Genomic DNA, 21606 nt, shown 5'->3' on the forward strand with positions numbered 1-21606 from the left:
GCCAACTCTTAAGTTCTCTGTAATGCTGGCTTTCTCTAATTAAAAAAAGCCACTTAGGGGCAGCGCCTGTGTCTCAAAGGAGTAAGGTGCCAGCCCCATATGCCAGAGGTGGCATGTTCAAACCCAGCCTAGCCAGAAACTACAAAAAAAACAAAAAAACAAAAACCACACTTAGCCCAGTTTAAAAAAAAAATTGAAAATTTAAAACACAGCTCTTTCATGAGCTGGGGACAATAATGAACTATTTCTAATAATAACCCTATTAGGCCTTCTGACAACAGGTATTAAATATGTAGACTTAACAGCTAGAAATGATTACTAGTTACACTTTTTATTTTACTTTAATATAGTCTATAGTTTATCAGAATATGATTATTTTATTAACCAGTATAATAATACTCTTACATGTTTATTTTTAAGGCTGGGCGCAGTGGCTCATGCCTATAATCCTACCACTCTGAAAGGCCCAGGCAGGTGGATTGCTTGAGCTCACGAGTTCAAAACCAGCTTGAGCAAAAGGAAGACCCTATCTCTACTAAAAATGAAAAACTGAAGCAAGAGGATTGCTTGAGCCCAAGAATTGGAGGTTGCTATGAGCAATGATGCCCAGCACTCTACCCAGGGCAATAGCTTGAGACTGTCTCAAAAAAAAAAAAAAGTTTGTTTTTTAGATATTTTGTCAATGACACTTCAGGTCTGACTAAAATAACTGGTCATAAATTAAAATAATAATAATAACAGTAGTAGTAGTAATAGTAATCCTATCAGGTGTTCCATGGAAAAAGAACAGAATCCCAACCTTAAAAGGTCATGTAAGCTAACCACACTTTAGCTTCACCCACATCTTCTACCATTTATAAAATATTCTTTCAGTTTATTCATATTTCTATACTTTTAGAATAAACTCTAGATACTTATCCTCAGTAATTTAAAAATAAAACATGTAGTTACCCTAAAACAATATATTAGGTAGTGCCCTCTAGTTTTAATTGCTGAGACTTACAGAAAAAATAAGCTTCAAAATAATGAAAGATCTCTTATAATTTTTCAATCCTTACCATTCTTTCCTTTTCTACATTGGAAATCCTTAATCTTTATAACCACACATATAAAATTCACCTAATATCCTAATCATCTTGCCAAAATTTGCAATGTTACAAACATTGTTTTTTTTTTCTCTATGGGTTTTCTTATATATAATATTTTAGGTTCAGATAATTTGTTCTTGCAGTTCCTGAAACTCTCAAGTACAACAAGCAAGTTGCTGGTTCAGTGCCTCAGAAATTAATTAAGATGGAATGTGTGGAATATCCTAAATACCTGAGTATTCCCTCCACTGACATACAACACAGTGGGGCTGATGGCTCCGGTGATGAGACGACCCATCTCAATGTGGCCTATGCAGTGGTTTACACCTAGCAATGGTTTATTCCATAGTTGGGCCACAGTACGGGCCACAACAGCCACAGAAGCCAGTGGGGCACCCATGCCAGGTCCTAGGGGGATAGAAATGGGAGTATAAATTCTAGAGATCAGAAAAAAAAAAACAAACAGGTGGGGAAAGTAGGGGAATATAAGCTGTTTTGACATAGCCAGGCTCCAGGTACTTCCCTTTATTGTTGACCAGTCTCCCAGCCATACCTTTGGTATAGGCAATGCAATCAATATCCTGGGAAGTTAATCCAGCCTCTGTTAGTGCTTCCTGCAGCAGGTCTAGGACAACAGCTCGGTGATGCCTGGCAGTATCACCTGGAAGGAATCCTAGGAAATGGGTACAGGTCAGAGATCATAGGGTTTTTCTGTGTTGAAGGTGGGTAGAAAACTAAAAAAAAAAAAAGCAACAGCAGTTTTAATAATGTAGAAAGTATCAACCAGGCACAGTGGCTCACTCCTGTAATCCTAACACTCTGGGAGGCTGAGGCAGGTGGATTGGTTGAGCTCAGGAGTTTGAGATTAGTCTGAGCAAGAGCGAGACCCCATCTTTACTAAAAATAGAAAAACTAGGCAGGCTTGGTGGCACATGCCTATAGTCCAAGCTATTTGTGCGGCCGAGGCAAGAGGATTGCTTGAGCCCAAGAGTTTGAGGCACTCTACCCAGGGCAATAGAGTAAGATTCTGTCTTAAGAAAAGAAAAAAAAATAGGCTCGGCACCTGTAGCTCAGTGAGTAGGGTGCCAGCCACATACACCAAGGCTAGCAGGTTGGAGCCCAGCCCGGGACTGCTAAAACAACGACAACTGCAACCAAAAAATAATGGGCGTTGTGGCAGGCACCCGTAATCCCAGCTACTTGGGAGGCTGAGGCAAGAGAATTGCTTGAGCCCAATATTTTGAGGTTGCTGTGAGCTGTGATGCAAGGGCAACAAAGTGAGACTCTGTCTCAAAACAAACAACAACAACAAAAAACCCACCGTAATAAGTATTCGTTTTTTTTTTAGAGACAAGAGTCTCACTTTATTGCCCTCGGTAGAGTGCCAAGGTGTCACAGCTCACAGCAACCTCCAACTCCTGGGCTTAGCTGATTCTCTTGCCTCAGCCTCCCAAGTAGCTGGGACTACAGGCACCCACCTCAACGCCTGGCTACTTTTTTGTTGCAGTTTGGTTAGGGCCGGGTTTGAACCTGCCACCCTCGGTATATGGGGCCAGCACCCCACCTGCTGGCCCTGCCATAGGCACCACCCTTTTTTTTTTTGAGATAGAGTCTCACTATGTTGCCCTTGATAGAATGCCGTGGCATCATAGCTCACAGCAACCTCAAACTCTTGAGCTTAAGTGATTCTCTTGCCTCAGCCTGCCACAATGCCCAGCTATGTATTATTATTTTTTTTTGCAGTTGTCATTGTTGTTTAGCAAGCCCAGCTGGGTTTGAACCTGCCAGCCTCGGTGTATGTGGCTGGCGCCATAACCACCCTGCTATGGGCACTGAGCCAACAGCTCCCCAGCTTATCTCTGGTGCCTTTCCCCGCCCGCGAAGTGAAGAGGAGTGGGATCACAGTGCATATTTCAGGGAAGCTTTTCAGGTACATGCTCAAGTTAGTTGCCCCCTCCTACATATGCAAGTGTTTTATGGAGAGAATTAACAAGATATAATAACTTTTAAATAATATTACAAATTATTACTTTTAATTGTACAAAGTACAATTAAATGTTGTACTTTAATTTAATCCTCAAAATTCAATGATACAAAAGCATTATTTATTTATTTATAATCAGAATAGTCTCAGACTATTATTTCAAGGCACTTTCCACCAGAAAGTGTAAAAGGAAATAAGCTACTCTGTAAAACATAACCACATCTTATAAACACAACAATGACATGCAAAATGAGACGAAGTAGAGAAACCAAATTATACTGAGCATTCATTATCCCGAAGTGGCTATTTCGTTTGATTGCTGCAAAAACAAGACTGGTGGCAAAAACAAAACAGGTGGCAAACAGGAAAAGTATGCAAAGTGCTCCCTCAGAAGACCTCCACTTACCAAGAGATCTCAAACACAGGCAAAGTAAATAAGAGCACCTGAAGTCTCCAGTCTCACAGCGTCTACCCTGCACTGGGTTTCAGCATTGGCTTATCAAGCTACTCACTGCCTGAACCAGCAAATGAAACACCAACACTGTCTCACAATCACCTAACAACACTTAGTGCACCGACGGCCCCTAAAGACAGGGCTTCCCGTCACTACACATCTCATACTTTCTAATATTGAGAATATGTCAAATTAATTATATATTAATTGTGCATGTAAATGATTTTATATACACTAGTAATAAAATTAGGAATATGCTGAATTACCTGGTACTGTTCAAAAAATGTGGTTTTATCTCTATCTCCTGATACTTTTCTTCTAACATCAGCTACGTTTAACCTATTAATTACCTAAAAATTAAAACTCCCTTTCCTTCTATTTTTCTCTTCAAACCTCAGACAAAATAATCCTGAAGATGTGTGCAGATACAGCAGAATTCAGACATACCATTCTAAGGGCTCAGGGACAGGCCATCTCCCAGCACTCGATCCTCACAAAACCAAAGGGGCAGCCGGAAGGGGCAGCCTAGAGGCCAGAGTGATTTCACAAGGACTACAGCAGTTTACCTCTGTGTCTCTCACTAACTCACAGAGGGCATCTAGGGGAAAGGAAATCCTTCCACAAGTTCCTCCCACTGAACCACATCAGGCCTCAGTAAGAAGGAGGACACTCCTCTAGCTAGAAGGACAGAGTGGCAGACCTGGGTGATTAACATTCAAGGGGCCCAAGAGTGAGAGGGGGATGGCCTCACCCCAGTCTGGCCTGGCCTGTCCCTTGCTACTCAGTAAATACAACAGCTCCCTGGCTCGGCACCTATAGCTCAACCGGCTAAGGCACCAGCCACGTACACCTAAGGTGGAGGGTTCGAATCCCCAGCCCGGACCCGCCAAACAACAATGATGGCTGCAACCAAAAAACAGCCGGGCGTTGTGGCGGGTGCCTGTGGTCCCAGCTACTTGGGAGGCGGAGGCAGGAGACTCACTTGAGCCCAGGAGTTGGAGGTTGCTGTGAGCTGTAATGCCACGGCACTCTGCCCAAGGGGATAGCTTGAGGCTCTGTCTCAAAAAAAAAAAAAAAAAAAACAGCTCCCCACCTCAGCTGCCAGCAGTAGGAGATGCAGTGAGCCTGCTACCTCCCCACAGGCCTCACTCAGGGGTCAGCAGTTCTGTGCCTCACACAAAACCTGCTCTCAGCGCTGTTGCACCTGCCAGCCCACTGCAACAGATGCAAACACATCTGCACCAAGCTATGCACCACACACTCACCACTGACTATACTGACCTGCATAAACCCCTCGCCACACTGAGCCAGTCCCTCCTACCACCAGGACAAGGAACAAGGCTGTGAGCAAACAGAAGTAGGACATTTGCATACGGGGCAGACAACAAAAGAGAAACCACTCTGCTCACGAGGCTCTGTGCTCTATCCTCTGCCAACAGCCTCATGCCCCCAAGAGACCCCGCCAGTGGAGGGCTGCCCCCAGCACCTGGACAGAGCAAAGGCATCTTTCTAGCTGCAGATCGAAGAAAGGATGCCACTGCCATCATCATAGAGAAAGTACAGCTCAAAACCAAAAGGTTGTTTGAGGTGATAAAAACTTTTTAGAAGTCATTTTGGTCATTCTTGAAATCAAAGGGAAACCTTTATTTTCAACAAAACTGCCTAGCAGAGAAAGGTCACTGATCCACTGTGACGGAGTCTCTCATCATACACAGCACCAAATGTATACTTAAAAAAATTAAAAATCCCATAGCCCCAACCCTCACACATTTCCCCAAAAGTCAAACAACCCAGATCAAAAAGGAAAAACAAATCACGCGTCTGGGCATTGTGGTGGGCGCCTGTAGTCCCAGCTACTTGGGAGGCTGAGGCAACAGAATCACTTAAGCCCAAGAGTTTGAAGTTGCTGGGAGCTGTGACGCCACAGTACTCTACCAAAGGCCACAGTTTGAGACTGTGTCAAAAAAAAAAAAAATTTTTACAAATTTATATGTTCTTTCCTATGAAAAACAAAAAACCAAGGATAGAGAAAAACTTGTAGAAGCAGCCTGACAAGGCTCAGAAGGGGATGACATACTGTCTGCCTACATCCCAAGAAAGCAAGGCCATGACCTGCTCCTTCACGCACTCTGAACGGGAGGCTGGGGTGTAAGCAATGAACCAACAGCATAATGTTCCATCATGCTCCATGGCAAACCAAACCCTATAGCTGCCAAAGGTCACAAAAGCACTGGAAAGGCCAATGGCTGCTTGTCAGATGCTTGCAAACGTACCACAGTACAGAGTCTGCACTACACTTCCTGAAAGACAGTGTGTTTCACTGTGAGCTTTTTAGAACTTAAAAAGGCATTTTTCCCCTTTAAAAAAAAAATGCTAGGTCAAAAAAAAAGTACAAGAATACTCTACTGTGGTACAAATGTGGTTGCAGATGGAGCCAGAGTCCTGTGTGGGGCCACCACACAGGCTCTACTAGGGCTCCTCGATCACACTCTTGCTGAGGTCTGTCATTTTGGAATATTTTACTTTCTTCTGGTCCACCTCATTCTGAGCCCAAAGTAGTTTTAGTAATTTTGCCAGCTTGGGTGTTGACTCTCGATTTTCATAATCTAGGACAGTTTTATTAACTTCACTCCACATCTTCTGCCTCTGCATCGTGTGGAGGAGGTCTCTGAAGGGCAACTCCTCAGGGCTGTCAAAGGCCAGCAGGGCCAGAGTGTGTTCTATCTCTGTCAGGCACTCCCTGTTCTCTTCGTCATGCTCTGCCAGCTGTGTCTGTGAAAACTCGGGGGGCTGCCTCTGTCTCACGCTGGCAGATCAGCTCATTCAAATGCTGTTGCTGCAAATGGAAGTAAAGGTACCGGTTTGTGTCCAAGATCTCTGGGTGGAGGCTGCTGATCAGCACAATGGTCTCTTGGATCTGACCTCTCGGTATCATCTCCTGGATCTTGATTCTCTCGTCAAGTGTTTCTAGATACATGCTGGGTTCAATCCCAGATTCCGTAAGAAACTTCTCTGCAGCTTCCTTAAAACCTTCTGTGACCAGGTAGTTCATGAAGAGACAATTCATATCTGCGTGCTAGACATGTAAGTTTAAGCTTCTCCATCCACTCATCTTTTGTGATTTCATCGGGTTTTTCTGCATAACTCATTCTGATTTCTTTCTAAATGTTCATTCAGCAGTAGCATGAACAAAGGAACTGTGGCATACAGATCCCAAACCCTTGGGCAGACAGATGTGCTTTAGAATTCAGAATGTTTCAGACCTTAATCCTCAGCACCCCACAGGCTCAGCCTGACTGGGTATGTCCTTGTGTGGGGGGTTGCAATCTGGGGCCACTGATGTGTCCGCCCGGCCGCCTGGGCCCGCAGCAGCCATCTTACCATGCAGATCCCCAAGAAAGCATTTTTAAAAGAAAAAAAGAAATAAAATTAAAAAAACCCAATGATACAGATATTATAATTCCCATTTTAAGAATAAGGAACAGTCTACGTATGGTGACTTGCACCTCTAATCCCAGCATTTCAGGAGACCTGGGCAGGAGGATCGCTTGAAGCCAAGAGTTTGAGACCAGCATGGGCAACACAGTGAGACTCCATCCATCTCTATAAAAAATTTAAAAAATCAGGCTGGGCGCCATGGCTCACGCCTTTAATCCTGGCACTCTGGGAGGCTAAGGCAGTTAGATCCCTTAAGCTCAAGAGTTTGAGACTAGCCTGAGGAAGGGTGAGACCCTGTCTCTACTAAAAAATTAGAAAAAAAATTATGGTAGGCACCTGTAGTTCCAGTTACTTGGGAGGCAAAAGCGGAAAGATCATTTGAACTCAGGAGTTTGAGGTTGCTGTGAGCTAAGCTGATGCCATGGCACTCTAGCCTGGGCAAAGTGTGAGACTGTCTCAAAAAAAAAAAAAAACCTTTTTTTTTAAATTAGGCAATTATGATGGTACAAGCCTATAGTCCTAGCTACTTGGGAGCCTCAGGTAGGAGGATCACTAGAGCCCAGGAATTCAAGACTAAAGTGAGTTAAGATTGTGCCACTGTCGGGATGGCGCTTGTGGCACAGTGGTTTATGGTGCCACCACATGCACCAGTGGTGGTGGGTTTGAACCCGGTCCAGGCTAACTAAACATCAATGACAACTCCAGCAACACACACAAAAAATAGCCAGGGGGTTGTCATGGGCATCTGTAGTCCCAGCTACTTGGGAGGCTGAGGCAAGAGAATTGCTTAAGCCCAAAAAGAGTTTGAGGTCGCTGTGAGCTGTGATGCCACGGCCCTCTACTGAGGGTGATAATATTAAGACTCTGTCTCAAAAAAAAAAAAAAAAAAAAGAAAAAGATTGTGCCACCATCTCAAAAATATAACAAATTAAAAGATAAGGAAAAGATGCCCAGAACATAAAATATTATACAGAAATCTCCCAAAGCCAGCTAGTCTGACAACTAACCTGACAGTCTTTCCACTCTCAAATCTCTGCTCTTTTTTTGAGACAGAGACTCGCTCTATTGCCTGAGCTAAAAAGTACAGTGGTGTCATCATAGCTCACTGCATCCGCAAACCTATGGGCTCAAGCTGTCCTCTCATTTCAACCTCCCAGGTAGCTGAAACTACAGGACTGGACTTTTTTTTTTTCTTTGAGAGAGAGTGCGGTGGCATCACAGCTCACAGCAACCTCAAACTCTTGGGCTTAAGAGAGTCTCTTGCTTCAGCCTCCCAAGTAGCTTGGACTACAGGCACCCGCCACAACGCCCGTCTATTTTGTTGTTGTTGTTTGGCAGGCCAGGATCAGATTCAAACCCACCAGCCCTGGTGTAGGTGGCCAGCGCCCTAGCCACTGAGCTATAGGAGACGAGCCAGGATTGGACTTTTAAAGTAGGTAGACACCTAGGTATGAGCAAAGGAGGAGGGAAGGGAAAAGTCAACTGGCTTAAACATAAACAGCCCTTGAACAAATATAACTGAGGGGAAAAAGCCATTCATTTCCCAGCTTGCACAGATACAAATTGACCTTCCCCCATTAGATGAGTAAGAGGAACACTGCCTAGCCTTCTTTGACTTCAAAAATAAAAACAGCAACTGCTCTGAGTTGGGCACAGACAGTCCTTTCGAGCCTGCCCGCTCTTTTCTGAGATCATGCTTTTGCTTCTACACAAGCCTTTCCTAAGCCTGTTTACGTTCATTCAATAAACTTGCCATCATTGATCAGTGAAATGTGGGTCATGAAATTCCTTTCTGGGACATTAGCAAAAACATTTACAGCAGTGAATATGTAAATTCACTGTAGTAACTCTTTTTTTTTTTTTTTTTACCAGACGGGAGGGGCTGTCTTACTCTTGCTCAGGATGTTCTCGAACTTCTGAGCTCAGGTAGCCGACCCACCTTGGCCTCCCAGAGTGTTAGGATTACAGGCGTGAGCCACCGCGCCCGGCGTATAACATCTATTTTTGAATGCTCAGCACATAAAATGAGCTCGACAAAAGCTGAACAAACCCAAAAGACTAGCCATCAGCCTTGTAATGTTAGGACTGTCACATAGCTTCAATGAGACAAAAATGCCAAGCTGTAAGAGGGGCCAATGCGCCCCAGACCCCACTTGACTAATGTTTACGCTGACGGAAGGCAACACCGTGCAGGAAAGTACGCCGAAAGTCTCCTATTCACTCACCTGTGCCTGGAGGTGTGACGTAAGTTCGCCGCGGGTTCGCCAGCACCTTGCCATCTCGCACCACTCCCACACCAATCTTGTTGGCGCTGCCTTCAAAACCGAGCACCGCCGGCATGGCGGAGCCCAGGAAAAAATGCCCACAGGGCTCCTAGTAACTTACGGAGCTGCGGAGGACTTCACTAGTCCGTGCTGGGCTGCGGATTCCCGAGCGCAGAGGAAGAGAAGGAGTCTGCAGGTGCCAGAGAGCACACAGCACACCGGGAGACACTCCAGAACTCCCGCGGTGGAAGCGCCAGCGCTGTCACCGCGACCAGTCAAGACCCCTTTCAAGGACCTGTCTTCGTAACTGCCAGGGACGCGCAGCTGGCCTTTGCGTTTTCCATTCCTACCTATTTCCCCACCTCTCCGTGGCCCAGCGTAACCTTCTCCAGTGATTGCTCTTCCCCTCTTCCACAGCGTTAGGATCTTTGAACCGGTCCCAGAACAAGCAAAGCATCCGGCACAACGATGAACAGCCCGAGAATGGAGGGTTGGGGCCTTAAGTACGCGGGAGAGGTACGGAAGGGAAGGCCGACTTCTGTCACGTGGTACCATATAGGCCAATCACCTACAGTCTTTGGCCACGTGATATATATACCCAGACTCACGTGACCACGCTAGTCACCCACGTGGGGGCACAGTGTGCTCCATTCTTTGTGCTCGCAGAAGGAGGAGCGGGGCTGGGATCCGAATAGGGCAAGTACAATTTTGCTATTCTGCAGGGGCTTCGCTGGCTGGCTGACCGGCAAGCCTGAGTCGAGACTCCTACTTAAGGTCCTCCTTTGGCCGGACGGCAGATCTGGCGAGTAGGGTGAAAGGCATTATAAAATGATCTAGTTAAATGGATAGGGTTTCGGGGGCCTATGGTGCACAGAGGCGGGGGAAAGATTCAGAGATAACATGCTTTGAAAGGCGGGACCTGTGTCGGGAACGCTCTAAGAAGTAATCTTCTTCCCAGCCGTAGCTGGTTTCATTTCTTTGTGTCTGTAGGCGACGTGATAAAATACTGCTTCGGTGGGCAACGTGGTATAAGTGTTCAAGGGCAGGGATGCCGAAACGTGGGAAAAAGGGAGCGGTGGCAGAAGATGGGGAAGACCCCAAGACGGGTAAGAGATTGAAATGAATCCCTTCTCTACAAGCTGGGTTGGGTGTTTCTAATTCGATGAGTGGCAAGTACAACAAACTTTTGCAGGAATTTATGGAGAAGTTGCGGTAACTGCAGGCTCTTCTGATGTCTGTAGTAAACTGATTGAACTTGAAAACCATCACTGTATATTATTTTATAGAGCCAGAGCCCAAGAAGAGTAAGACGGGAGCAAAGAAAAATGAAAAAGAAGCAGCAGGAGAGGGCCCTGTTCTATATGAGGACCCCCCAGATAAGAAAACCTCACCCAGTGGCAAATCTGCCACACTCAAGATTTGTTCTTGGAATGTGGATGGGCTTCGGGCCTGGATTAAGAAGAAAGGATTAGATGTGAGTGGAATTCAATGAGGGGAAGAGACGTTCTTTTGTTAGTATGGAATGATCTTGGGGTGTAATCATGTTTCCTCATTTTAGTCTTCAGGGTGTTAACTTTTACTTCTCTCCTGTAGTTTTGTCCAATAGGAGGTGCAAGTGGGGCTTCCCCAATTCATGCCAGTTGGATTCCCTAAATTTCTATTCCTCTCATTTTATTGCTGTTGTCTTAATGTCCTTTTCTCTCCAGAATTTTGCAAAAGCTTCTTTACTGGACTTCCTCGGTTTTGTCTCCAGCATGTCTTCCATTGTAGTAACTACTAAAAAATCTTAACTGGCTATCCACTGGCTATAGAAAAAACACAATTTCCTTACTATATCATGTAAGGCTTTTTTCTTAACCTCTCCCTATTAGTTGTCAGTTATGTAGTTTAAAATTGTCTAAATACTGTGCTGCTTGACTGCTGAACTCCTTATGCACAGGGATGGTGTACGTATATTTCTAGTACTTAGCACATACGATGTTCAATAAATGTTCTGCTGGATTGATAATACTTATTCCCCCCTTTGTTTTCGTTCATAGTGGGTAAAGGAAGAAGCCCCAGATATCCTGTGCCTCCAAGAGACCAAATGTTCCGAGAACAAACTACCCACTGAACTTCAAGACCTGCCTGGACTATCCCATCAGTACTGGTCAGCTCCTTCAGACAAGGAGGGGTACAGTGGTGTGGGCTTACTTTCCCGCCAGTGCCCACTCAAAGTTTCTTATGGCATTGGTGAGACCATTCTTCCAAACCTATTGCTAAAACTTTATCCCTGCCTCAATTCTTGATTGTTTTCCTATCTTTTACATTTTTTAATGTTGATTGTTTTGTCATTTCTACAGGTGAGGAAGAACATGATCAGGAAGGACGAGTGATTGTGGCTGAGTTTGACAAGTTTGTGCTGGTAACAGCCTATGTACCTAATGCAGGCCGTGGGCTGGTGCGACTGGAGTACAGGCAGCGCTGGGATGAAGCCTTCCGCAAGTTCTTGAAGGGCTTGACTTCCCAAAAGCCCCTTGTGCTGTGTGGAGATCTCAATGTGGCTCATGAAGAAATTGACCTTCGCAATCCCAAGGGAAACAAAAAGAATGCTGGCTTCACCCCCCAAGAGCGTCAAGGCTTTGGGGAATTGCTGCAAGCTGTGCCACTGGCTGACAGCTTTCGGCATCTCTACCCCAACACAGCCTATGCCTACACCTTTTGGACTTACATGATGAATGCTCGAGCTAAGAATGTTGGTTGGCGTCTTGACTACTTTTTGTTGTCCCACTCTCTGTTACCAGCATTGTGTGACAGCAAAATCCGTTCCAAGGCCCTGGGGAGTGATCACTGTCCCATCACCCTATATCTAGCACTGTGACACCTCCTCTAGATCACTTTGGGAAATAGGTCTCTAAAACTACCATTCCTTCTTCACTCTCTAGCACTGTGTTTTTCATCCATAAGAATAATGTATCTTCCAACCAGGATCCTATGACAGAATTAGGTTTCTTTTAAGCTCAAAATTTGGTTTCTGTTTTGTGGGTTTTTTTCTTTTTTTTTTTAAATAACATTGAACAAAGGCTACTGATTATTCCTACTTCTGTTGAGCTATCCACATGGAAAATAAAAAGCCATAGTTTCAGCCTTGCTGTTTCTGTGTTTTACCCCTTTATGGGGCAATAAGTTCCCTTCCTCATCTTTTCATACATACAAGTTAACAACTGGAAATGGGTAGAGTCAAGACCTTATTTATTTACAAGCACAGGATCAGTCCCTAACCTCCCCCAAAACAGCAACCCCACCCAGCCCAGTTTAATACTGCAACTGGGGGGTAAGCAAAGTTGGAAGGAGGAATTAAGGGAAATACAGGACTAGGGGGACATACCCCACATTAAATAGTTATATACATATCAGTTCCTGTGGTTCTGTACAGAGCAGCGGCTGACCCCACCCCCCCAGGACTCAGAATGTGGGGAGAGGAGACTTGAGGGTACTGAGGCCAGAGCCAGCCCCTGGTGAAGTGCAATAGCAGCAGCAAAGTCCTAATGGTGCACAAGAGGGAGGGGAACCCCCAGGGCTGCCCTGCCCTGGAATGTGTAAGGGACAGGAATGGCTCTCAGGGAGCATATAGGAAGGACATGGCTAGAACCGTCTTTAGAATCCAAGTATAGGGGCAACATTTGCCTACTTCACCCTAAGCAGCAACCCTTGGAGGAAAGCAGATGGTCAGCAGTGGTCTTATCTACCCCTCCAAACCTAACTGAGGGCCTGGATCCTTCCTACCTCTCCCCAGGGAAAAGGAAGGCAGCTGCTTGGCTTCCTTATTGAAGCTCAGGGAGCCTTTTACCCCAGCTCCCTTAGTAGTGTTGCTGTCCCCACCAGGGAGGGGCCAGACACAGTCCGTGGGTCATCAGGCTCAGGAGAAGTTCTGGACAGGGTGGCTGACCTTCATACAGGCCCAATAGAGAGCCCGGCCCAAACAGAGCACAGCCAATAGGATGACAAATGCCCAGGCTGCATAGATGCCTCCATATCGCCGTGCATGCTTCCATGTGCCAAACTGATGGGGAAGAAAGGAAAAGGTTATTGTTCATCTCCCATTACTTCCTAGAAGCCCTAGGAACAGTAAAAAAGAACTCAACCTTCAATCCCTTATCTACATGTAGTCAGCTTGGAGTACTTTCTTAAAGGTCAGGTTCTTTAGCTCCATGCCCCTAGGCAGGAACGTATTTATACTATAGCACAAAAACATCTGTCAGTTTTTCTTAATATCTGACAACTGAGCTAGGCTTCCTAATAGCAACTCTTAAATTAAGCCACTTCTTCATTGTCTTGTCCTTATCCTACAGAGAAAAGATGGCTTTTTCCCCACCTCCATTTAACTCCAGCTTATCCATACCTTAAAACAAACACCCTTCCTAACATAAATGCTATTAAAAACACCCTGCACCCAGTTTCTTTTACCTTTTTTTAGGGCAACCATTTCCCAAATCAGCCTGTGGAAATGAGGCTGAAGAATGGAAGCAGCTAGGACTGGCTCAGTACCCCTAGTAGTGGTTACGGCCGCCACCCACTGAGGCTGGTGGGTTTGAACCCAGCCCGGGCCTGCTACACAATGACAACTACAACAAAAAATAGCTGGGCATTGTGGCGGGCACCTATAGTCCTAGCTACTTGGGAGGCTGAGGCAAGAGAATCGCTTAAGCCCAAGAGTTTGAGGTTGCTGTGAGCTGTGATGCCAAAGCACTCTACTGAGGGCAACATAGTGAGACTCTTGTCTCAAAAAAAAAAAGAAAAGAAAAGAAAGCAGCTAGGACAATGGTACTCACAGCAAGGCCAGTGGCAGTGACTGCTAAGAGCAAACCAAGCAAGAAGCAGCAGACACATCTTTTTCGTGGGTATCTGCGCCCAATAGATGACCTGTGGGGAGGAAACAGAAATGGATGATGTGATGTCCCTGTGTTTTTTATTCCATACATCGCCCAATTACCAGTGGAATTCCTAATCACTTACACTTTTCTGCAGTGAGGGCAACGTGCCAAGGTGCGGTCTGTGAACTCTGTCCACTATGAGAAAAGAAAAAGAAAATAACAAGTAGGGTCCTCCTCAGTCAGAAGATAGGGGCAGGGAATGTGTTCCCATAGGACAGAGTCATTATCACTGCTAAAAGAAATATAATTAATTATCCCTGGATCCACCCCTCTCCATTGCTACCCAATACCTTTCCTCACCAGAAAAGTATTCTTGCAATGTCCACAGATGACCCTGACACCCACAGGTTGAGGTTCTGGACTCAGAGGTCCTGGATGCACAGGCCCCAGGTTGATGATTCTTTTGCTGTACAGAAAAAAAAAAAGACTCTTTTTGAAAAGCTTTTACTCCTAAGGATTCCCATACTGTCTTTCCTTTAATCCCCCTCTCAGTTCTTCTAGCCTGTACTTTTAATTTTATTTATTTTGAGACAGAGTCTTACTGTGTCACCCTTGGTAGAGTGAAGTGGTGTCACAGCTCACAACAACCTCAAATTCTTGAGCTTAAGCCATTTTCTTGCCTCAGCCTCCCAAGTAGCTAGGACTACAGGCACCCGCCACAACACCTGGCTATTTTTTGTTGTTGTTGTGGCTGAAGTTGTCATTGTTGTTTGGCAGGTCCAGGCCAGGTTCAAACCCACCAACCTCGGTGTATGTGGCTGATACCCTAACTGCTGAGCTATGGGCGCTGAGCCATATCCCATACACTTTAGATATCCATCTCCCAATCCTACCCCAGAGAAACTCTGAGGAAGAGTACTGATTAAAATTTAGGTCCCTAGGCCAGGAGTGGTGGCTCATGCCTGTAATCCTAGCACTCTGGGAGGCCAAGTCAGGTAGATAGCTTGAGATCATAAGTTTAAGACCAGCCTGAGCAAAAATGAGACCCCGTCTTTACTAAAAGTAGAAAACTGCAGCAAGAGGATCACTTGAGCCCCCAAACTGGAATTTGCTGTGAGCTACAATGCCATGGCACTCTACCCAGGGCAACAACTTGAGACTCTGTCTCAAAAAAAAAAAAAAAATTTAGGTCTCTACCCTGACCTCAGGATAATTCGCCCAGTTCACAGGGCTCCCCATTCTCCTAAAAGTCACTATTTCATCCCAATCTATTAACTGAAAAATGAGTTAAGATGGCAAACATTCTAGAGACACAATGCTCCATAGCTTTTTCTCCTAGATAAATACTGAGCTGTATTATCTTTATATTCTCTATAAACACTCATCCTTTTTTGGCTTTCCAAACTTCCCCTCTTATACCCTTCCCCACCTTATGCCTCTTACCAGTAGGGCCGTGGGCAGGCAATCCGCTGGGAAGTCACTTTGCAGATAAGGAGACAGTTACAGGGGCAGCGAACATATTTTTTCCCTGGGGGTGCATTCTTGATTGGCTAGAGAATAACAGAGACATCAGCAACCAAACCTCTAACTCCAATCCCTTCCATTCCCCTCCAAAAACACTTCTGAGGAGAGATCAGAAATATGGTCCAGGAGAGATAAATGAAAGGCAGACATGTATTATAGGATTTGAAAGAGAGGACTAGACTTAAGTATCCAGGATAGGTAAGAAGGTGAGGGATGGTAAACACGAGCTTTGGTTTCTGAGCTTTGAACGTGGCTTCTGGGGAAGTGACTGTGTGAGACTCCAGGAACTGAAACCTGGGTTTCATGAAGAGTATATAGCCAGTGCCTGAAGGTTAGGGTCTAGACTTAAGAGACCAGAAAGACTCAAAAGAAAGGGCCCATTTCATAGATACATATAACTCACAGTGGCCTCATTGCAGACACCACATTTGACTACATGCTGATGCATCTTGCCTTCCACGTTGATGAGAGACTGGCAGACTCGGCAGGTGATCATAGGGGCACTTCCACTGTCTGGGCTGGTCAAAGGTGAGTAGGGGGGTGGATCCTCCCCAGGCAACACGGCTGGATGCCCCTCGGGGAACGGAGGAAATGCTATAGAGCAGTTAAAAAGAAGGGTTGTGTTCGCTTAGAGTCAACCCCCACTAATGCTTCACCGGGGTAGAGAACCCTCTGATCTTCAACACTTCCGACGAAACTTGGAGGGCTTCCCTTAATCGCTGCTTCCATCCGCTTCCTCAAAACCACCTTCTGTTTCCAGGCTCCGGTCGCGATAGCGGAGCGAAGGAAGCCTTACCCTGTTACAGGTGCTACAGCCCGACACCTGGCGCTGGGGCCCCGCCTCCGCCCTCAGTCCCGCCCCCTCCCCCTTCTCAAGAGTACCCTGAGGAGCACCTCGGACCCGCCCCGGCTTACCCTGGGGCGGGGCATGTTTACCGGCTCCGTACGGTGGTGCGGTAGGGGTCAGGCCTCCCCCGGGCCCAGCTCCACTCCCGCCTGGCCCCACTAAACCGTTGCCGCCGGCGCCACCGTCAATGGGCTCAGACAGGAGCGGGGAGCGCTCTCCATCCGCCGCCATGGCTGCTACCACCTCCGCCCTCTCGGGTCAGCGATCCAGCTCCCACCGCCGCCGCCGCCGCCGCCGCTACCGGGTGTCCAGGGCGCCTGCGCGCCGCGCGCCCAGCTCACTCCGCAGGCAGTGGCCTGCCCCGCCCCGTTCCGTCCCGCGGCATGTGATACGGCATCTCCGCCTCCCCCATGCTATTCGCGGACGTGAAACCAATTCCTGGTTCTGTGAAGGCAGCTCTCCTTTTCCATTGGGGAGCGTCACACAAACGTCAACTGCCACTTGACTTGCCAGATGCCGCTGGACTTGCAAAACCTGCACGTGACTAGAGGTTCTGCGAGCCATTGGAAGCGTGGCCCATCGCGCTACCTCCAGACCAGGAGGTGGGGCTAGGCTGCTTCTGCTCACTGGTCAGGTGATCCGAGAAGCCGTATGTCCTCTGTTGCTCTGCTCCTCACGGGTCCACAGACACCACTGAAAGACTTGTTTCCGGCTTTGCGTTATAAATGGTTTCTCGTTGGCTACTCACTTCCTTTCCCTTGTCCTGTGATCCTTGGGGCGCAACTTTATTGGCTGGAACTTAGCGCCAAAGGAGGGGGGCGTGGCTTCAGTATTTAAAGGGGAGGCAATAAATGTGAGGTGGCTGTCTGAGCAGTGGGAGTAGAGGAGTGACAGTGTTAGCCACTGGAGGAAGTATCTTTTAAGAGGGGTAATGGTATGTAAGGAGAAAATGGATTAAAAAGTGAAGATTATCACCCCAGCGTTTCTCGCTGGTTCTGCAAGCTGTCCCTACAGACTCCTCCCATGTCAAAATACCGTAGACAGAATGGTTTAAATGACAAACATTTATTTTCTCACAGTTCTAAAGGCTGAATGTTCATGAAGCTGTCACTAGAGTTGGTTTCTCTTCTTGGCTTGCCAATGCCCACCTTCTCTGGGCATACTTCCCTGGTTCCTCTTCTGCTTCTATTTTTTAAAAATTATTTGGTATTCATTGAGGCTACAATTACACTGATTGTATTTTTAGGCATAGTCTCACTTGTAATTGTGTCCCACCCCCAAGAGGTGTGCCATACACCGTGACTCCCCATTCCCTTCTCTCCTTCTCTCTCCCCAATCCCTCATTCCTCTAAACCATGTACTAGATCATCTACTGCCTTCGTATTAGAATTGGGTACATTGGATTCTTCTCCATTCTTGTGATGATTTACTAAGAAGAATGTGTTCCATTTCCACCCAGGTTAATACAAAAGATGTAAAGTCTCCATCTTTTTTTTTTTTTTTTGAGACAGAGCCTCACTTTGTTGTCCTACTGTAGAGTATGGTGACGTCACAGCTCACAGCAACTCCAGCTTGGGCTTAGGCGATTCTCTTGCCTCAGCTCCTGAGTAGCTGGGACTACAGGCACCTGCCACAATGCCCGGCCATTTTTTTGTTGCAGTTTGGCCTGGGCAGGGCTGGAACAGGCCACCCTCAGTATATGTGGCTGGTGTCCTACTCACTGAGCCACAGTCGCCACCGGAAAGTCTCCATCTTTTTAATGGCTGAGTAGTATTCCATGGTATACATATATACCACAGTTTGTTCATCCACTCCTGGGTTGGTGGACATTTAGGTTGTTTCCATGTTTTGGGCGATTGTAAACTGAACTGTAATAAACAGTCCAGTGCAGATGTCCTTATGATAAAAAGAATTTTTTTTTTCTTCTGGGTGGATGCCTGGTAATGGGATTGTAGGATCAAATGGGATGTCTAATTTGAGTTCTTTGAGGATTCTCCATACTTCCTTCCCACGTCCTCCTCTTCCTCTTTTCCTGGAGATGGAGTCTCACCAAGCTGCCCTCAGTAGAGTGTTGTGGAGTCACAGCTCACAGCAACCTCAAACTCTTGGGCTTAAGCAATTCTCCTGCCTCAGCCTCACAAGCAGCTGGGACTACAGGCGCGCTCCACAACACCTGGCTATTTTTTGTTGCAGTTGTCATTGTTGGTTAGGTGGCCGGGGCTGGGTTGGAACCTGCCAACTTCAGTGTATGTGGCTGGCACTGGAACCACTGTGCTATAGGTGCCAAGCCCATGTCTTCCTCTTCTTAATAAGAACACGAGTCCTATTGGATTGTGGCCCCATTTTTATGACCTTATTTAATCTTAGCTGCATCTTTAAAGGCCTTATCTCCAAATATAATCACATTGGGGATTAAGGATTCATCATAAGAATATCAGGGGAGGCTGGGCCCCCATAGCTCAGTGCTTAGGGCACTGGCCACATGCACCGGAGCTGGCAGGTTCAAACCTGGCCTGGGCCCGCTAAAAAAAAATATAGCTGGGCATTGTGGTGGGCACCTGTAGTCCCAGGTACTCGAGAGGCTGAGCCAAGAGAATCACTTGAGCCCAAGGGTTTGAGATAGCTGTGAGTTATGATGCCATAGCACCCTTTAGGGGCGACAAAATGAGACTCTGTCTCAATTAAAAAAAAGAAAAAACAGGGCAGTGCCTGTGGCTCAGTGGGTAGGGCACCAGCCCCATACAGGGAGGGTGGCAGGTTTGAACCTGGCCCCAGGCAAACTTCAACAAAAAATGGCTGGACATTGTGGCGGGCGCCTGTAGTCCCAGCTACTCAGGAGGCTGAGGCAAGAGAATCGCTTAAGCCCAAGAGTAGGAGGTTGCTGTGACATTATGACACACTACCAAGGGTGATAAAGTGAGACTCTGTCTCTTAAAAAAAAAAAAAAAAAAGAATATCAGTGGATACAACCAAGTTTAACAGGAGGATATAAAGAAAGTAACTAAAAAAATTTGGAAGGCCAGCCACAGTGGCTCACGACTGTTATCCTAGAACTCTGGGAGGCTGAGGCAGGTGTATCACCTGAACCCAGGAGCTGGAGACCAACCAGACCAAGAGTGAGACCCTGTCTCTGAAAAATAGCCATGTGTTGTGGCAGATGCCTGCAATCTCAGCTACTTGGGAGGCTGAGGCAAGAGGATCTCTTGAGCCCAAGAGTTTGAGGACACTGTAAGCTATGACACCACAGCACTCAACTGAGTGTGACAAACTGAGACTTGTCTCAAAAAGAAAAAAAAAAGATTTGGAAGCATTCTTTTCTTTAGGCTTTCAACCAACCAAGTGGCAATTAGTATACTATGTGCATGGGCAAATATAGGGTGGGAAACATCTGTCTAGCTTCTATGCCCCAAACTATCCCAATTTGATTTCTCTTTTTTCACATATTCCACATACCCTATTTATTTTCTCCTCTCTCCTGAGATAGTAGTTTACTACCTGTATGAAACACAATAAAGGTAGCAAACTACTATCTCAGGGCGAAGAATGTTTCTAGTAATATGCAGAATGAGTTAATCAAGATTAAGGGTAATATAGGGGATTGGATGGGACAGGGTAGGGTGTGGCTTAAGGGATTAATTTATGTTTATTCCATGGGGCCTTTGCTCCCTTGTATTCCATGCCCTTCTGGGCCCCAGTTCATTTTCCTTTCCTTTGGGGAATAACAAGCCTCCTACTCTAGGAGCCAAAGTCTTTAGAATTGAGGGTGTTAGGCTAGTCCTTTATCTCTGCTTTATTCTTACGATCACTGAGTGATATGTAGAGGGAGGTCTTATTCTTAGAAAAAGAAATGAAAGTGATCCTTTTTTTTTTTTTTTTGAGACAGAGTCTCACTATGTCCCCCTCAGTAAAGTGCTTGGTATCACAGATCACAGCAACCTCAAACTCTTGGGCTTAAGGAATTCTCTTGCCTCAGCCTCCCAAGTAACGAGACAAAAGTGATCCTTATAATAAAGAAAAAAATCTTTCAGTAGCCAGAGGAAAGGGAAGTTCAAAGATGATTCATATTTGTGAAGGTGAATATTTAAAGAAGAGAATTTCTTGGGCGACGCCTGTGGCTCAGTGAGTAGGGCACCAGCCCCCTATACTGAGGGTGGCGGGTTCAAACCTGGCCCTGGCCAAACTGCAACAACAACAACAAAATAGCCGGGTGTTGTGGCCGGAACCTGTGGTCCCAGCTACTTGGGAAGCTGAGGCAAGATAATCGCCTAAGCCCAGGAGTTGGGGGTTGCTGTGAGCTGCGTGACACCATGGCACTTTACCAAGGGTGACAAAGTGAGACTCTGTCTCTAAAAAAAGAAAAAAGTTGCCAGGCATTGTGGCAGCACCTGTAGTCCTAGCTACTCGAGAGGCTGAGGCAGGAGAATCACCTAAGCCCAGGATTGGGGGTTGCTGTGAGCTGTGATGCCACAGCCCTCTACTGAGGGTGAAAAAGTAAGACTCTGTCTCAAAAAAAAAGACCCTTCTGAGAGGTTGAGCCTACTTCTATATTTGTTGACATTGGTAGTCACCATCTGGAGATGTCTCCCCATCCTACAGGGCAATACTGAGTAACTAGAATGTGCCACTTCTGCTTTTCAGTCTCTTTGATATTGAGGGTGGGGGATTGATGTATTACTAAGTATATTCCTGGACACAGGAGTCCCTCTGATGATACAAGAAGTGATAAGAAGATAAGAAGACTGGAAAGCAAGACAGTAATCGATGATAATCACACTGAGGATGATAATTGTTTGGTTCCCAGCTATAGGAACCCTAAAGGTACCTTTTCCCTAAAAGTAAGTATTAAAATATAATTATAACCTTTTTTTTTTTTTTTTGAGACAGTCTCACCTTGTCACCTTTAGGGTATCATAGCTCACAGCAACCTCAGACTCTTGGGCTCAAGCAATTCTCTTGCCTCAGCCTCCCAAATAGCTGGGCCTATAAGCGCCCACCACAATACCTGGCTAATTTTAGAGATGGGTGTTGCTCTGACTCTGTGATGGTCTCAAACCTGTGAACTCTGGGCAATCCACCCAACTCGGCCTACCAGAGTGCTGAGATTACAGGCATGAGCCACAGTGCTAGTCTTTTTTAGGTTTTTTTTTTTTTTTT

General features: G+C 46.1%; 3 protein-coding genes and 1 pseudogene across 4 annotated transcripts in view; 1 reads left to right on the plus strand and 3 right to left on the minus strand.

The window, feature by feature from the left end:
* OSGEP (O-sialoglycoprotein endopeptidase) overlaps positions 1–9655 on the minus strand; it is a 15574-nt gene extending 5919 nt beyond the window's left edge. Inside the window, exons 1-3 of the mRNA XM_003797302.3 lie at positions 9190–9655; positions 1642–1761; positions 1321–1496 (exon numbers count right to left, since the gene is read on the minus strand). Coding sequence (XP_003797350.1) covers positions 1321–1496; positions 1642–1761; positions 9190–9304 — 411 coding nt within the window. The 5' untranslated portion in view covers positions 9305–9655. The remainder of the gene's footprint in view (positions 1–1320; positions 1497–1641; positions 1762–9189) is intronic.
* On the minus strand, positions 5847–6773 carry LOC100963332 (annotated as a pseudogene).
* Positions 9656–10220: 565 nt separating the features above from the next.
* On the plus strand, positions 10221–12357 carry APEX1 (apurinic/apyrimidinic endodeoxyribonuclease 1). The gene is made up of 4 exons (XM_003797304.3): positions 10221–10334; positions 10515–10702; positions 11268–11460; positions 11571–12357. The coding sequence occupies exons 1-4, from the start codon at positions 10277–10279 to the stop codon at positions 12086–12088; spliced, it is 957 nt and encodes a 318-aa protein (XP_003797352.1). The 5' UTR covers positions 10221–10276; the 3' UTR covers positions 12089–12357.
* An 85-nt stretch (positions 12358–12442) lies between these two features.
* Positions 12443–17027, minus strand: PIP4P1 (phosphatidylinositol-4,5-bisphosphate 4-phosphatase 1). Of its 2 annotated transcripts, none has more exons than XM_023517565.1 (7): positions 16542–17027; positions 16009–16199; positions 15525–15631; positions 14442–14547; positions 14224–14276; positions 14040–14130; positions 12443–13270 (listed from the first exon to the last, which is right to left on the minus strand). In XM_023517565.1, exons 1-7 carry the CDS (start codon positions 16681–16683, stop codon positions 13127–13129), a joined length of 834 nt encoding a protein of 277 aa, XP_023373333.1. In that variant the 5' UTR covers positions 16684–17027; the 3' UTR covers positions 12443–13126. The 2 variants fall into 2 exon arrangements, with proteins under 2 accessions (XP_023373333.1, XP_012665301.1); XM_012809847.2 differs by having other exon boundaries at positions 16521–17027.
* Between the last annotated feature and the right edge of the window lie 4579 nt (positions 17028–21606).

The sequence above is a fragment of the Otolemur garnettii genome, unplaced genomic scaffold, assembly GCF_000181295.1.
Source record: "Otolemur garnettii isolate 467f Iridium unplaced genomic scaffold, OtoGar3 scaffold00114, whole genome shotgun sequence".
Taxonomy (NCBI): Eukaryota; Metazoa; Chordata; class Mammalia; order Primates; family Galagidae; genus Otolemur; species Otolemur garnettii.

Bases quoted from the DNA above. Each gene is read 5' to 3' on its own strand.
- APEX1 (XM_003797304.3), top strand. From the start codon at position 10,277: ATGCCGAAACGTGGGAAAAAGGGAGCGGTGGCAGAAGATGGGGAAGAC. The intron at 10,703-11,267 runs GTGAGTGGAATT...TTTCGTTCATAG, and splicing joins TTAAGAAGAAAGGATTAGAT to TGGGTAAAGGAAGAAGCCCC. The intron at 11,461-11,570 runs GTGAGACCATTC...TCATTTCTACAG, and splicing joins CAAAGTTTCTTATGGCATTG to GTGAGGAAGAACATGATCAG.
- PIP4P1 (XM_012809847.2), bottom strand. From the start codon at position 16,683: ATGGCGGCGGATGGAGAGCGCTCCCCGCTCCTGTCTGAGCCCATTGAC. The intron at 14,548-15,524 runs GTAAGAGGCATA...TTTTCTGTACAG, and splicing joins GCCTGCCCACGGCCCTACTG to CAAAAGAATCATCAACCTGG. The intron at 14,131-14,223 runs GTAAGTGATTAG...TCCTCCCCACAG, and splicing joins TGCCCTCACTGCAGAAAAGT to GTCATCTATTGGGCGCAGAT.